General features: G+C 53.6%; 1 protein-coding gene across 1 annotated transcript in view; it reads left to right on the top strand.

Annotated features, from left to right (window-relative positions):
- Positions 1-16,299, top strand: part of NTN1 (netrin 1) — a gene marked incomplete at both ends in the record, with an annotated part of 47,278 nt that overhangs the window by 27,345 nt on the left and 3,634 nt on the right. The window contains 3 exons of the mRNA XM_079544508.1: positions 6,703-6,891; positions 13,662-13,811; positions 14,361-14,414. Coding sequence (XP_079400634.1) covers positions 6,703-6,891; positions 13,662-13,811; positions 14,361-14,414 — 393 coding nt within the window. The remainder of the gene's footprint in view (positions 1-6,702; positions 6,892-13,661; positions 13,812-14,360; positions 14,415-16,299) is intronic.

Below are 16,299 nucleotides of genomic sequence, written 5' to 3'. Positions count from 1 at the left end.
GTTCTGGGAGCACAGTGAGCAGCACCTCCTCAAAGTGCATCCATGTCCACAGCAATGATAGCGGTGATGGGGAGGTCAGGCACATAGAGTGGAGTTTTCCTCCTGTCTGAGCTCCCTGATAACCTCCCCTGAGATAAGCCAGCTCTGTTTGCCCAGGCTCAGCCGCACCACAAAGGAGGGCTTTGCACAGCCCCAGAGATGCAAATAGTGCTGAGCACACAGGGACATCATGGCCCTTCACACCTGCACTGGGTATTAAGAACAGAACAGGGCTTGCGCAGGGCTCAGGTTAACAGCTCAGAGGGTATGGAGTGAAAGGAGCAAAAGAAGAAAGGGAAAAGGGTTTCCTGCAGCCAGAACATCCCAGTGCTGTCACCTGAAAGGGAAACTGAGGCACAGCACTGTTAGGTTCACACTGGGACCTACAGCAGTGTCATGGCAGCACCTTCCCTGCGCCTGTTGGAGACTGGGGAACTTAGGAGCACAGATTTTTGGGGCCGTTTGTTGCTGAGCTGAACCAGTTGGCAGTGGGCAGGGGGTTGCTGCTGCACTGAGCTGCAGTGACACGGTGGCACAGTGCAGTGCCACTGGCTCCATGTCGCCTCGGAGGGGCACAGTGCTGGGCTCAGAAGTGACCACCAGCCATACTCAGAGGCTTCAGGACTGCAGCTCCAGTGGCAGATCTGCCCGGCGCTGGTTTAACAATCCCCCTGGCCCAGCTCCAGATGGGATTGGGAAATGAGTTGGGGTTAAAACAACACAACACACTCCTCAACACATTCTGGTGGTGCTTCAACCCCAGCTCAGCAAAAGCCCGATCTCACAGGCAGAGGGGTAGGGGCTGCCCCAATGGCATTGCAGTTCCAGGGGGTGTGAAGCCACTCAGCATCCATCACCCCCCAGCATCACTGTCACATTCCCAGCATCACTGTCACTCTCTTGGCATTGTCGTCACCCCACTTGACTGTCAGTCCATGGCTGTTGGTTCCCAGTGTCCTGCTCCCCAGGGCGGTTTGCAGGAGTGCAGCTGGGGCTGTCTGTGTCTCTGTAGGCTGAGCAGATTTCATACAGATTCTTCAGTCGGTCGCCTCTCTGCTGGGTTGGTTGCATCGTTGCGCCTTTTGCATTTCAAGTAAACTTTGCTCTGAATGTGCAAATTCTTTCAATATCTGTTTCTGCTGTGGCTTTAACCCTTAAGTGTCCAGCACAATCCCTCACTGCGAGTGCAGGAAGCCTTGTGGAACAGTGTCTCGGAGTGGGAACAGTGCTGTGACTGTGGTGGCCCCATGTGCTGTGTTTGCTGGGTCCTGGCTCCATGCTGGGGCACCTTGGGGTCAGCCCATGGCCGGGGCTCCCTGCTGGATAAATTATGGGATGCAAACAATGCATTTCCAAGCATTTATGACCGTAGGAGGCCAGATACGGATGGTGCAATTACATGAAAAAAAGGCTGATGACAGCCTGGCATCATCTCCCCAACTGAAATAGAGAGCTCATTTCTTGACTTTTCCTTTCTAAAACAATAAGTTAGTCGAGTTCCTTCCAGGCTGGATCTTATCTGCAGCCTTTCTCCATCATACCTGGCATAAAGAGAAAACTTCCTGCTTCTGCTGCAAGAAGGGGGCTCCTGCTGGGTGCCAGAGAGTATCACTCCCCGCTCTGTGTTGAGCTCAGGATCTGAGCTACAGGGATCGAGCTTCCATCTCTGGCAGCTTTGTTCATGAGCATCTCAGTTGAAGAGCAGCCAACCCCAGGCTGGAAGAAGCAGGGGAGATTTCAGCCCATCTCCAGTCACTCTGTGCACTGTGTGCTGCACCAGGGCTCAGCTCGCTGTCATCCGCATCCTGTGTTGAGTAAGAGCGCCTTTGTCTTGGGCTAAAACGCTGCGGGTGAGGAGCTGCCACACATCTCAACATGTCAGTGCCACACGGCAGGCCCACAGGTTTCCATCCATCCTCGCTGCTCTGAAGGGGCCACTGGAGGTCACTGGGGATGTCCCTGAGGGTTCGGGCAGGAAGACACAGAGCGGTGGGATGCATCACTGCCAGCAGCTGCTCGCCACGTGTGCAGTGGGGAGACCTCTGCTGCTCACAGCTTGGGCAGATCTGGCTCCTAACCCGAGCAGCACAGCTCCCAGAGGTCCGTCTCGCTCTGCTTGTGGTGCTTTGTGAGGGGGAACACGAGCAGCAGGAAATACCTGCTGAGACACCGGTGCTTCAGGTCAGCCTGGAAGGAATCAGTGTGCAGCAGTTATGGACAAATCTTGCCTGAAATGAGAAGGGATGAGGTCGCGCTGCAGTCAAGTCGCAGCAGTGCCCAGTGCTGCCAGAACAGGCTCTGTGCCTTGTGGCACTGCAGGCAGGCGATAACGCTGAGTGCTGGCAAAGTGACCTTCAGCAGCTGATCTGATGGGATGGGTCTTTCTCCTTCTGGGCTTTGAGAAGCTTTGGAGTTTCTATTTACTCCCAAAAGGACATGCCAGAGACCACAGCCATTGTGGGTGTTTTTCAGGGTTGCTGGGCTTTGCCAAGTGTTCTGATGCTCCCACTGGCCGCCGGTGTGTGAGCTGGGTGCTGGGTGCTGGCCCTCGCTCCTGAGCTTGGGTTGACCACTGCAAGAGAGATCTTCAGGGCACCCTGTCAACCTTTATGCCATTTCACACAGAACGTTTCCCCCATTTTTCAATGGCTTATTCAAATTCAAATTGGATTTAGTCCTATTTCAGTGACAAATTCAACTAAATTTGTGCAGTTCTTCCTAGAGACAGCACAAGACCCATCCCTACCAGGGAGCGATGTTTTTCTTTTTAAGCCTTGGCCTCAACCATAAGGGCAACAGATTTTCTTTAAGGAAAGAAATCCCCAAACTTGTTAGCGTTGGCACTGTGCTGTATTTTTCGCTCGCTTCTCCTTAGCAGCTGAATCATTTTAGCAGGAACTCTTCCAAAAACATTCAGCCTGAGTCAGACACCCAGTCTCAAATATTTAAGCCCAAACAGTGAGTTTGGCATTTTTGTATGTGAGAGCAAACAAAGCTCTTATCGGTGTGGCTGTGGGGCTGGGACGTGTTGCTGTGAGCAAGCTTCAGCTGCCGGCCGTGTTTGTGGCTGTGTGTTTTGTGGTTCTGTTATCCATCTCCTTGGGCTGACAGTCAGGAAAACCTGGGATCCTGCACAGACCTCATGTCTCCCTCGTGGCCGCAGCATCCCGTGGGTTTCCCCTTCGTTGGGCCGTCCCTAGCTAACAAAGTGAGTTCCCACCCTCCTCCTCGCTCAGGCGTAGCGCACACATAGGGTGCCACAGGGGACCAGGGACCTTCCCATTCCACTCCATTGGCTCCAAGTGCTCCATCCCCGTCATGCCTGCTCTTAGATTCAAGTGTGGCTGCTTCGTCTACCCGTCGACTCATAGAATCACTCAGGTTGGAAAAGACCTCTAAGATCCCCAACCCACCCTCACCATGCCCATTAGACCACGTTCCTCTGTGCCACATTTCCACGGCTCTCAAACACCTCCAGAGAAGATGACCCCCCTTCTCCCTGGGCAGCCTGTGCCAGTGTTCAACCAAATATGGACCCGAAAAAAGGATCCCCCAAATGCCTGCAGGTCTCCAGGGGCTTAAAGCATAGACAGCATGGCCCTTGTTGTATGAAGTATGTGAGGCTTGCTCCTGCAGGAGAGAAATAATGGCTCAGACTGAACTAGCAGATTCTTTTGTGAAAATAAAATAAAATAAAATAAACTCATCTGGGAAAAGGATAATTTTGAGGAGACTGAGACTGTTCATAAAACTGAGTCAAATTTAGAGATTGTTTTCAGCCCCTGGCTTCTTCTATCCTCTCCCATCCTTCCCGCCCTCCCCCCCAAATTATTGTTCACAAAAATTAAAACAAAATGTTGTGGGGTTTTTCGTTTGCTTAAAAAGCAATTTTCATCTTGAAAATGGCCAAAATATAAGTTTGGAAGGGTGGGGTGATTTGGAAGGGCCACATTGTCATTGCTGAATGAAAACCACAGGGAAGAATGCGTCCAGGGGGACACGGGCATGGGGGTATGGTGGCAACACAAAGGACACCGCCAGCCTGCATCTCCAACCACAGATCTTCCATTGCCCCTACGAGAACATCCTGCACACCTTGGCCATCTGTGATAGAACTGTTTGTCCTTAAGTTGTGTTTTTGTAGAATCATAGAGTTTTATTGAATGGCTTAGGTTGGAAGGGACCTTATAAAGATCATAGAGCTCCATCTCCCTGCCATGGGCTGGCTGCCCCCATAACTCAGGATGCCCAGGGCCCATCTATGTCCTTTGGAGCCTCTGGGGATAGAGCACCCAAAGCTTTGACCAGCTCCATACTGAAGCTTTCCTCCTTTCCAGCCCACCTTCCTTCAGGCTTGTGAATATCTGTGTTTCATTTTATGGGGGTCAGCAGCAGGGACGGCCTGTGTGCATCTGTGTATAACGAAGGCAGGGAGATCATTGGCAAATGAAGGGAAAGAAGGGAGCGGGAGACAGGAGCACTGAGTTTCATCTGAGCAACAGGAGCTAAAACCTTGCACTGGGAACTCGCAGCACTGGGTGTTTGCTCCCCACCAGACGTGGATCACCTCCTCTGCAGGGTGAGACACAAGGCGTGAGGAGCAGGGGTGATGCCGACAGTGGGAGGTGACTCCTTATTGCAGCCGGCAAAGTCGTTCATAGAAAGAAAAGATGGATTGCCAAAGAATCACTCACTGTGGTGGGGAAACAAACCCGGTGGCTGGGAACAAATGCCAGGCCAGTGGTGTCTGAAAGCAGGCAAGAGGCTTTAGCAGAGCGGGCAATGGATCCTCAGCAAGGAGAGCCCTGCAGTGTCTCCTTTCCCCAGTGCCTTCATCCCAGCTCTGCACCCCGTGTTCCCATCATCAGCTCTCACCGTGACTCGTCCCAGCCTCATCCCCAGCAAGGGCTGATGGAAAGCATCCCAGTGCGTGGGGTTAGGAAGTGACCGGTGCCCAGCAAATGCCTCAGGTGGAACTCTGACAGCGCCGGCTGTGCTGTGGGTGTCACAGTTCACTGGTATTGGAGAGACGGTCCCACAGCCTCTTGTGAGGTCCAGCTTCTTCTCTCCTCCAGACATAGGATTTTTGCATCTCTGGAAGCATAAAAACTGTCCTGGGCTGGCAGCAGCTCCACGCACCCCACTTGCTCTTCCCATGCAACTCTGCCCACTGGACCAGCCAAAATGTTTGCAAAGACCCTGAGAAACCCCCGGGAGCTCTGTGTCCTGGCTTTGCAAACACATCTCTGTTTATCGACCAACCCAAAGAAATGCAAAGATTTTCACTCGCTCCCCGGGTGGGCTCAACTTTGAGTCGTTTAAAGGGACATGCCAGTGCCATCTTGCAAAATACTGGAGAACCAGCTCCAACTTTCCTTCAACACAAATGGCTCGGAGAAGGGTTCCTTCTTCCCCAAATCCAGCCAATGTGCATATTTTCCAAAAAGTGTGAAAGTTCTTTGGACACGACACAACTTGTTGGAGGAGGTGAGCATTCAGGCTGTTTAGAGAATATTCACGTCTTCTAGCTTTGGGGAAGAAGGAGCTCTTTTCCATGCCACCACTTGGAGAAATATCTCCGTGTTGTTCATCTAGGACCAAGTACAGATTTGGCTGGGTGCTCATCCAAGGGGATGCAAGCCACAGTTCAGAGCTGTGGCATCAGGAATCGTGTTTTAGCACCACTCTGCATCATTAGGGTCTGTGGGAGGTGAGGTTGGGCCCTGGTTTGCTCCCTGCAGGAACTGGGGTCGCATGGGGGAAGCAGGGGAGTGGCTCAACGCCCTGCTGGGCGGACGTGGCTGTAGGACTGCGCTCCCCACAGCAGCTTTGCACTGAGAGCGAGCTGGGGATTGTTCCCAATAAGTAACCCGGAACTGCACTGTAAATTTCGGGGCTGAAATTTGATAATTAAGCAAATATCGCATGCCTTTGTGTTGGGCAAGCACCATAAGGTAAACAGGAAGGAATGAGGGATTAAGACGTCTCTGTTCAAAAGGAAGGTGACAAGCGCAGAGCTGTGACACCTTCGTGCCGCGTGGGGGGCCCAGCTGCGGGCTGGCATTGCACAGCTGCATTGTTCAGGGGCAAAGAGCAAACAAAAGCAACGGGAAAAGAAAACAAGCTGTAAAACCCTGCAAAGCGCACAGCAACCGCCTCCTGACGGCCTCGTGACAGCCCCGGGGTCGAGCTTTTGAAGTCCTCCCGTTGCCTTTTGCCAAAGCGCTGTGTAAAAGCGGTGCGGTGGTGACACCGGGGTGTGCGGGGGGGACATGGGACACCTCCCAGTGGGTCGGCCACAGCGCTTTTCGTTCCATCACAGGGGGCTTTGGTGCCTGGTTGGCTGCGGTGGGTAGGATGGAGATGGAGAGGTGAGGGCTGCGTGCTGCATGGCAAGGAACGCCAGGAAAGGAGAGGATGGGGAAGGTTTTGAAATGGTGCATAGGGCTCAAATGTGCGCGTTGGGACTCATGCAATGGGAACAATGGGAAGGGGGTGATGGAAGACCTGAGGCAGGCGGGTTGGGGGGAATTGGCAGTGGGATGTCCTCAGAGCCCCACTGTGCCCAGGGATGGGTGTGGGTTGGCAGCTTTCACCCTCGGGTGACACTGGGAATGTGCTGCGTGGGGTGACCACGCACTACTGTGCTCTGTGCTCCCACAGCCTGCAACTGCAACCTGCACGCGCGGCGCTGCCGCTTCAACATGGAGCTGTACAAGCTGTCGGGCAGAAAGAGCGGCGGCGTCTGCCTCAACTGCCGGCACAACACGGCCGGGCGGCACTGCCACTACTGCAAGGAGGGCTTCTACCGCGACCTCAGCAAGCCCATCTCCCACCGCAAGGCCTGCAAAGGTACCTCTGTGGGGCAGGGGGGTGGCATGGCCCCTTCTCGTCTGCCTACTGCGCCCACGTGCTCCTGCTCCCCCTCACCCAGCTGAGCCACCACACTGATGTTTCTTGTCCCCATCCAGTTCCATGCCCTTGTCCCTCCGGCTTCCCCAGCCTCCCAGTGACACTAAAAGCCTCACAGAATCATGAAACCACAGAATCATAAAATCACACAATGGTTTGGGTTGGAAAGGACCTTAAAACTCACCCCGTTCCAACCTCACAGTGTGCTGGTTGTCCCCTGCCAGCTCAGACACAAACAGTCTGCTGATGTGCTGATGCGTCTGCAGTTTACAAGAGCTGCTTTCTCACTCCCGTGCATCATGGAGATGCAGATCCCATATTTGGGACTGGATGCTGGGTCTGCAAACCAGCACTCCCCCAGACGGGCAGCCCCGAGCCCTGCACCAACCGCTTCCCCCCTCCAGATGAAGACAGAATGATAAAACAGGAAATCCACTTTTCTGCTCAACAAACAGAGTTCTGAAGTCCCCTCTTTGGCCAGGACAGGAGGTGGGAGCAGAACTCCCCATCCACAGGGCGCTCTGCAGGGGGTTCCTGGAGCCCCGCAAGGCATGGGACAGCACTTCAGCATGGGCGAGTGCTCACAGCCCCCACTCTGCCCAAGCTCTGCTGTTTTAAATAAGAGCAAATCCTGCGAACGCAATGCCGTAAGCCCACGCTTCCCAGACGCGGGCTCATCCATCCCCTCAAACAATTGTTCTTTCCTCTTTTCCCTGCCTTCTCACACCGCTCTTGAAACTTGAGCTTGCCGCATTGAAACGCTCCTCCAAACCCCCCACAGGTTGTGACAAAATGTGGCCACTGGCGCTCGCAGATACAAAGCACTGCAATCAATATGCCGGTGTGCGAGCAGCTCCCCGGCTCGCGGGCTATTAGCACGATTTCACACCCGTTGCAATGGGGTATTGTTGGTGTAATCCTCCATCCTATACAAAAGCAGGCGAAATGGACTTTCCTCCAGCGAAGGCATCCCTTTGAACGCCGGCTTTTGCTGAGCGCTGGTTCTGTCCCCGTGTTTTATGTTCCCCCCGTTTTGTGTCCCCGATTCAAGGGCTGCTCTGAAATAATTGTTACAAATATGAATGTTTCACGTGTACCCCGTTTACCCCAATGCAGGGACCCGCTGGGGGACATGCAGCATGGTCATTCACCCTGCATGCATGCAGCTGAGCTCCCAGCAACGTCCCATGAAATCTGCTGGGGACGTTTGCTCTGCATCCAGCCCCATTCGTCCTGTCTAGATGCAGCTGTGCCGTGTTCCTTGCCTGTGTGTGTGCTTTCACTTGTCTTCTTGCAAAAAAAGCCCTGAAAGCCAAACAGCAAAGAAACAAGTTGTGGGTGATCAGAGATGCCACACTGCAGAGCCATGCAATGGGCAGAGCATGGTGTGAGGCTGCAGACCACGTGGGATGAGGCCAAAGACAGCAGGAGCAGGAATAAGTGCATGGAGCAAAACCCTCTGTGCTGCCCTCTTAGCAACAAAAACCCACAAATCTCAAATGTTCATCTTGCCAAAACTCATAACAAGTGCAATTTTCCCTCCTTTCTCAGTGATTTTTGCAAGAGCATGAACAGCTCCCAAAGCACCAACCCAGGCTTCTCATTCGTCGTGTTTTCTTCTTTTCCCATTGGTGCTGATGGTGGAACCCCACATCTGGCTCTTTCCAACCTCCACCTGCTCCTCCCACGGCAGATCGGTGCCCTGTCAACTCGTGGGATTAAACCCAGCCTTGGTAACGGACAAATTATTGGCACTGATGTCATCTTCTTGGAACAGAACTCCATGAGGTTTTACGGCCTGGCCATAAAACAGCCCTACATTTTCAGGGATGGATGTGCATGGTTTTTGAAGAGAAATGATGACAAATGAGAGGCGTTATGGGCACACCTGGGAGGAAGGCAGGATTTGGTTTCTAAAGGAGGGGGAACAGAGCCCTTGGTGGCAGGGACAGAGGGCCGTGTGCCCCATCCCTCCCCATCGACTATAGAGGGAGCTGCGGGACCAGATTAGAGCTCAGAGAGCATCTACTGGGGCCAAACTGGAGGAGATGAGCCCTTGCAGAGTCCCCCCCTGGGATGCTGGGGTGCAGGAGGTGTTGGGTTAACCCCAGTTAGGGCAGAGGCTGAAGATGGGCTTGCTGCCAAGTGGTGCCCCATTACTGGTGTCCCATCGCTGGTGTCCCAACATCTGTGTCCCAGGGTAGGACACAAAGAGCAGCCCTTGCTTCCTTTCTGTCAATGCCAAGTCCATCTCTGCAGGTTTTGGTGGCCAGCAGCACCCCTCAAGTCCTACAGACATCCCTGCCACCTTGGTCTCTGATGCACATCTGGGCAGAGCTTAGACATCTCATGGCTGGCACATCTCAAAGACACGGAGATGCTGGCTGGGAGGGTCCCTGTGCATGGCCCCCAGAGGTGGCTCCTGGCTCTGTTCCTCCCTAGTCCACAGCAACTCCCTCTGCTTGATGGGTTCCACTGGTTTCCCACAGCGCTGCAGGGTTAGGATTACAGTTAGGTTCAGGGTTGGGGTTGGAATTAAAGTTAGGATTAGTGTTAGGGCTGGGGTTGGATTTAGGATTATGGTTAGGATTAGGGTTAGGATGCTAGATAGCAGTGCAGGAGATCTGCCCTTGCTGTCCACCTTAGGAGGCGAGGTGCTTCCAAAGAGAGGTGGTTCCTTTCCCCCAACCACTTCTTGTTGATGCTCATCTCTATCCCAGCCCATCCATGGCTTCACAAGGCCGTGTCCAATGCAGGACTTTCTACAGATTCCCTCCAGGGAGTTGTCTGTGATTTTCCAGCTTCCTTGTCTTCAACTTTTTTTCCTCCTTGAAGACCAGCTGGTGCCCCTTTGCTCTGTGAGATGAGCCAATCCCTGGTGCTGGTGGGCCGCAATGAAATTCTTGCATCAGGGCTGGGTTGTCACTGAGTGATTGCAGCCCTGGAGAAATCCTGAACTCCCACAGTACTGATCTGCCCAACACAGAGCTTAATTTCTCCACAGCCTCCCTCCGGAACCAAATGTGCATCACCGCAATCTCCTCCCACCATGGGTGCCCCATTGCCCTCGCATCCCTGTGCTGAGCTCTGTGCTCACCTGCTGCCTGTGCCATGAGCTCACGGCAAGATGGTCAGCTCTGAGGCTTTGGCTCCACTGCCAGATTTGTGGGAGAATCCACCTGCAGGAACCTCAGTTCCCAGGGGCCAAGCTAAAAACACATCAGGAGGAGAGTCTGACTTTTTTTTCCTCAGTGAAAGTAGTTTCCAATCTGCTCTCTCTCCTGTAAGTGACCCTTGAACTCTGCAAGAAGCAATTTCTCCCACAGGAGCAGGCTCAGCTCTACATTATTTCAGAGCCATGAGGTCCTGTGCCTGCTCCTCTCTGCCTGCCCACACCTGCCCCTGGGTGTCTTTGATCAAAATTGACATTTTTCAGTGAAAAAAAAACAAAACAACCACGTTTTCCAACAAAGCCAGAAGAAGGAGGCGGTGATGTTCTGCCCCTGCAGGTCTCAGCATCCCCAGCAGCTCTCTGCCATCACTTCATGATGTGCTCAAACAGTGGAGCTCATAGACAAGGAGGGAATTCCAGCAGCTCTTAACAGGAGCTCTTACCAGCCCTTGGCTTCTCCAGGTGCCAGCTCAGGAGGAGGAAATGGGAGAGCCCTGAGAAGCAGTACGGGAAGGCAGACGCTGAAATGCCAGGAGATTATTTGTCTTTGTCTGATAAAAGAGGGAATTCATGTGCTGGCGGTGAGAAAGGCTTTAAATCTCCAGGAGAATGTGATGAGGAACACGCTGCACGAACACGATCCCTTGGCAAACTAAATACAGTTCACAGTACTGCAGGCAAGGCAGCGATCTCCTTGCAAAACTGTGCACAGCACATCTTGAAAGCCGTCATTAGGGTTCAGAGTTAACGGAGGAAACGTTTCAACCTCTGCTTCTGGTCAGCAAAAGGCTGGGTAGAGCCGAGCCAGGCTGGCTGGAGGCACATCAGGTGCATGGCTTTCTCTTCCCCATGGCACGAGTAAATGTGACAAGAGTTGAGATCACACCTTCTGTTGTTCACTCAAATGGGATTTCATTGTTCTGACAGCTTCCCCAGGACAGACCTGCCTGGAAAGCAGGAAAATACTGATTCTCCAGCAGGGCGGTCCTTTCAGATCACCACGGTCACACCTGAGGGGAGCTAAGCCCGGAGCTTTGTGCCTCTGTTTGCCTTTCAGCACACTGTGGGGAAGATTAGCAGCTGGCAGTGCCTCTGAGCAGCATTCTGGGCTGGAAAAATGCTTGCATTTTTGTCATGCTACTTGTCTGCCTTTGGTGGGCCGGAGATATCCCAACAAGTTCCAACATTTTGCCAGGGCATTTTACATCCTTTCGTGCACACTCTGAAGACTTCCCGCCCATTTTCTCAGTCCCAAATCCCAAATCCTGATATTGCTGATGCTCTGGTGGGTGATGGTCTGTCTCAGCAGCTCTGCATGAGGGGCAGTGGTTCGTCCTGCAGCCCCAGACAAGGTCCCAGTCCTCCAGTCCTGCACCAGCACTCCCACAGGGGAAATCTCCTCCTAGCTGCAGGCAGAGAGGAGCTGGCGAGGAGCGCCTATATCCGTATAGATATTAATCCCAGCTAATGTAACTACAGATGTTCTCATTCACGGGCCCATCTAATCCTGTTGGGTCCTTGCCATGGTGTCTCGTAGCACGAGCTCTACGAGTTAATTACGTGCGGTGCAAGGAAGCGTTTCCTTTTATCGCGGGAAAAGGTTCCTCTTGGAGAGCTCTGAATGTCCCTTTGTGCCCGCCTGGAGGAGCAGCACCTGTCTGACCCGGACACGGCGCACGCCTTGGCGCTCCTCCACCATCTCTTGGCACCGCTGCCGCCTCCTGGGTTCTCCTCCTGCCTTTCACTCAGGCTGAGGGCCCGACGCTGATTTCTATAGCGTCCTGATGCGCTATTCACCGTGGCTCTGCCCCTCTCTGAGCACAGCCTGCTATCTCCTGGCTCTTCTGTGCTCGGCTGCAATCAGCCAGATGTTCGCAGGCGGCTGGAGCTGGAGTGCTTGCAGCTGGCAGGGACCCTCCAGCGCTCCTCCCACCCGCGCATCCCTCAGGCTTTCTGCTGCATGCCCAAAACTCCTCTGGCCGCATCGGGCAGGTCCCACACTTTGGGCACAGCCTGCACACACTGGGAGGTCCCACATGTTGGGCAGGTTGCACACGCTTGATTTGTAAGGCCCCTTCCAAGCCTTTCAATGATTCCGTGTTTCGTCCTATGAGAAGTCAGGCATTGAGCCGAGGGGAAGCCAGCCGTTATCCCTGCTGTCCCCAACCACGGCTCAGCACCTGCTGCAATGTGCTATTTTCCTTTGCCCTCCCTTCCCTTCCCTTCCCTTCCCTTCCCTTCCCTTCCCTTCCCTTCCCTTCCCTTCCCTTCCCTTCCCTTCCCTTCCCTTCCCTTCCCTTCCCTTCCCTTCCCTTCCCATTTTTCTCTTCCCCTTTTTTCTTTCTCCTTCTGTGTTTCCCCCTTTCGTCTTTATTCCTTTTTCTTTTTTTCTTTCTTTTCTGTTTTTCCTCCCTTTTTTCATTTTTTCCCTTTCTTTGTCTTTTTTCCTCATTTTTCTTGTTTTCCTTTTCCTTTTTCTTCCCTCTTTTCTTTTTAATTTCCTACTTCCTTTTTACCATTTTCTCCCATTTTCTTTCCTCCTTTCCCCAATTCTCTTTTTGCCTTTTTTCCCCTTTGAACATTTTTTCCTTCTCTCTTTTTCTTCCTTCCTTTTTTTTTCCCCTTTCCTGTTTCCCTGTTCTCTTTTTTCCCTTTATTCCTTTCTTCCCCTTTTTCTCCTTTTTCCCTTTTTCCTCATTTTTTATATTTTTTATTTGTTCCCTTTCTTTCATCTTTCTTTTCTTCTTCTTTCCTTTTTTCTTTTTTTTCTTTTTGCCTTTTTTCTCATTTTTCTTTTTCTTTTTTTTTCCTTTTTTTTCCTTTTTCTCCCCCTTTCCTTCCTTCCTTCCCTCCTTTTTCTCTTCTTTCTTTTTCCATTTTTCATTTTTCTCTTTTCCTTGCTTTTTTTTTCCACTGTTTTCCTTTTTCATACTTTTTTTTCCTTTCCCCCCCTCATTTCTCCTTTTTTTCCTTTTCCTTGTTTCTTTTCTTTCTTTTTTCAATTTCCTTCTTTTTTCCTTTTTTTCTTTTTTCTTTTTTTTTCTTTTTTCCCCCTTTTTCTCTTTTTTTCCTTTTTTCCATTTTCCTTCTTTTTTTCCCTTTTTCTTCCCCCCCCCCCCTTTTTCTCTTTTTTTTTCCTTTTTTTCCATTTTTCTTTTTTTCTCCCTTTTTCTTCCCCTCCCCCCCCCCCCCCCCTTTTCTCAATTTTCTTCTTCCTTCTTTTTCTTTCTCCTTTTTCACTTTCTTTGTACCTTTCTTTTCCTTTATCTCTCGCCCCTTTCCACCCCCACCCCCGGGTTTTGCTCGCAGGGTCCCGCAGCCCCCCAGCCGCACTCCCTGAAGCCCTGCCCGCCTCCTGGCCTCCCGGCGCCCTTTCCCTCTCCTGGTTCAACCCTGCCCTCATTTGCTCCCTTTTGCGTTCACCGCTGTGCCGCCGCTCTGCTCACGCTCTCTCCCCCCGCCCTGCTCCCCTTGCAGCCCCGCGGGTATTTCTGCTAACGAACCCCCCCCCCCCCCCCCCCTTGTGCTCCCCCCGCAGAGTGCGATTGCCATCCCGTGGGCGCCGCCGGCCAAACCTGCAACCAGACGACGGGGCAATGCCCGTGCAAGGACGGCGTCACCGGCATCACCTGCAACCGCTGCGCCAAGGGCTACCAGCAGAGCCGCTCGCCCATCGCGCCCTGCATCAGTAGGTGCACCGAGGGGACCCCGAGCGCGCCGGGCTGCTGCTGACCCCCGTGTGCCGTGTGCCAGCTGCAGCTCGTGCCGCAGGGCGCGTCGGCCAAAAGCCTGCGTCGGATCTCACCGCCCAGTTATGGGGCAGCCGTCCTTTCGTCATGTTCTAGGGTGGTTTTTGGTCACTCATCCGTCCCCGTGCCGCAGCGGGGTGGCAAGAGCCCAGGCCGAGCGCTGGTTTCCCTCAGCGCCGTGCTGACACTGTGAGCAAAGGGCTGCCCTCCGCCAGAGCCCGAGGCTGTGGTGAACCAGCGGGCAAATTCCCCTTGCGTCACCCCCTGGGGACACGCGGCGCTCAACAAAGACAGACGCGGCATTTCAGCGCAGCCGTGAGCTCACCTCCCCTCCACCACCGCCCCCCAGCAGCGATCTTAGGGATGCTCCAAAAGCGCCACGTCCCAAATGCTCAAAAGCCGTCAGGAGCGATGCTGGGGGCTGGGCAGGGCTCAGCTGCTCAGCGCCGGGCCTAACCCTGCCTCCTCTGTCCCCTCTTGTCCTGCAGAGATCCCCGCTGCGCCGCCCCCCACAGCCGCCAGCAGCACGGAGGAGCCCGCAGGTATGTGTCCCCCCCCCCCGCCCCAGCTCCTCGGTGCCACCACAACGCACACCTTCTCTTTCCTTAACGTGAAAAGTGCACCGAATTCCTGCACCGACTTAAAAGACGTGGGTAACTTCTGTGCCCCCAGTGTCTGAGTTTTCTAAGCCAGGCGGGACTTCTGGGAGCACAGGGGGCGATGTGGCCGAGCTGGCAGCGCTCAGGGGTTACCCCAAGTAGAAGAGCTTTACGTGGGGTGTTGGGTGGTTGAGTTTTCTCGAGTCAGAGGACTGGAGAACCAACAGTCCCCCATTAGAGGACAGAAAACCCGAGCGCTGCTTATTGCCTCTATTGAACATTGCCTCTATTTGTCTGTGTGCTCCCTGCGTCAAGCAGTGCGGCCACAGCTGTGCCCCATTCTAACAGCTAAGAGCCCTAATTCTAAGGGCCGTGGGGTGGGATGTTGGTCACACAGGGCTGCCCCATTGGCACCTCCCATTCCCCCCTATGTCCCTGCACCAGCAGTACAGTGGCCGCCTCCATACCTATTGTTACCCAGAGGGATCCCCTGCTGCCCCACATCCCAGCCAGGGGACCAGCTGACGCCTCTAACCGAGCACGGAGCCAGAGCAGGGGTGGAAACATTGAACTTCTGGGGGCCCTGCCTGGTTCTGCTTCTTCCCAATGGGAGAAAAAGGTTTACAGAGCTGCCAGTCACTGCTGTCTGATCTGCCCTAACCCAGGTCGGAGTGGGACTGATTACCGGAGGTGGATGATTTCAGCAGGAGGGTTTAAATGGAACCAGGTGATGGAATCGGTGTGGTTCCATCTGGGTCTGCAGCACTCTGAGTGAGGAGGGGGTGTCCACCAGCTCCAGGGTGGGAGCTGCAAGTCCAGTGTCAGATCAATTTATTATCATTGCTTTTATTATTATTATTATTACTATTCTGAAGTGAAATGAACAATTCCTCTTCCCACTCCCGAGGCGTTCCTGGCTGCGTCCCCTTGTTGAAGCACAGCGCTGGTTCCCCATTGCCGCTCTGCCTTGGAGCGGAGAGCCCACTCTGTCCCTGCTGGTGACAGTGACACGGTGACGTGATGAGTGATGATGTGGTGACATGGTGACATGGTGACACTGTCCCACACAGCACCGCTCAGCCGGGGAGCCGCTGTCAGGTTGGGACGTTACGGGGCGGCCAAAGCAGCCGAGCGCCCGTCCCTGCTTTCCATCCCAGCGCTGCGGGCGAGAGCCTTTAATCTAATTACATGCTTTATTTGCACCAATTTGTTTTCCAATCAATCTTGCTCAGCCAGAATAAAGGAGGTTTCTGCGGGCTTGTTCGCACTCCTTGTTCCAAGGGAGAGGTTCGGGCAGTTCCCCGGGATGGCGGTGCGTCCCGCTGCCCCTCGCGTGGGGCGGATGGCCCCATGGCACGGCCGTGAGGAGGGTTGGGGCATCCCAGGCACGGCGCTTTGGGAAGAGGCTGCGGGGTGGGGATCCTGCCTGGGGCTGTGGGGCTGAGTGTGGTGCAGGGGGTGCTCTGTGAGCTTGGGCACCCCCGTGCTGGCTGTCAGCCCACAGCGGCGTTTAGGGCCCAACCTGGGGGAAATCAATGGGGATTCAGCTGTATAAATCAGGATTAGAAACGCAAATCCCATGGGGGTTCGAAGCCTCAAACCTGCAGTTTGAGTTACACGCCCCAGCCAAGGAATGAGGCTGTAATTGCTCTGTCATGTCGGGATTGAGGGCCATTCATTTCCGTTCCTGACATGTGGATTTGGTGCAGTATTGGTGCAGTATGAGTTACCCTTTAGAAACTGTGAGCACTGCAATTTGCAGCCCTGAGCCCACTGCCTGCGTCCCACACCCATCCCATTTCCAACCTGCAACCTTTCAATATCCATC

The sequence above is a fragment of the Tetrao urogallus genome, assembly GCF_951394365.1.
Source record: "Tetrao urogallus genome assembly, chromosome: 18".
Classification (NCBI taxonomy): Eukaryota; Metazoa; Chordata; class Aves; order Galliformes; family Phasianidae; genus Tetrao; species Tetrao urogallus.
Note: the sequence above shows the minus strand (reverse complement) of the source record. Positions and strands in the feature narration are given on the sequence as shown.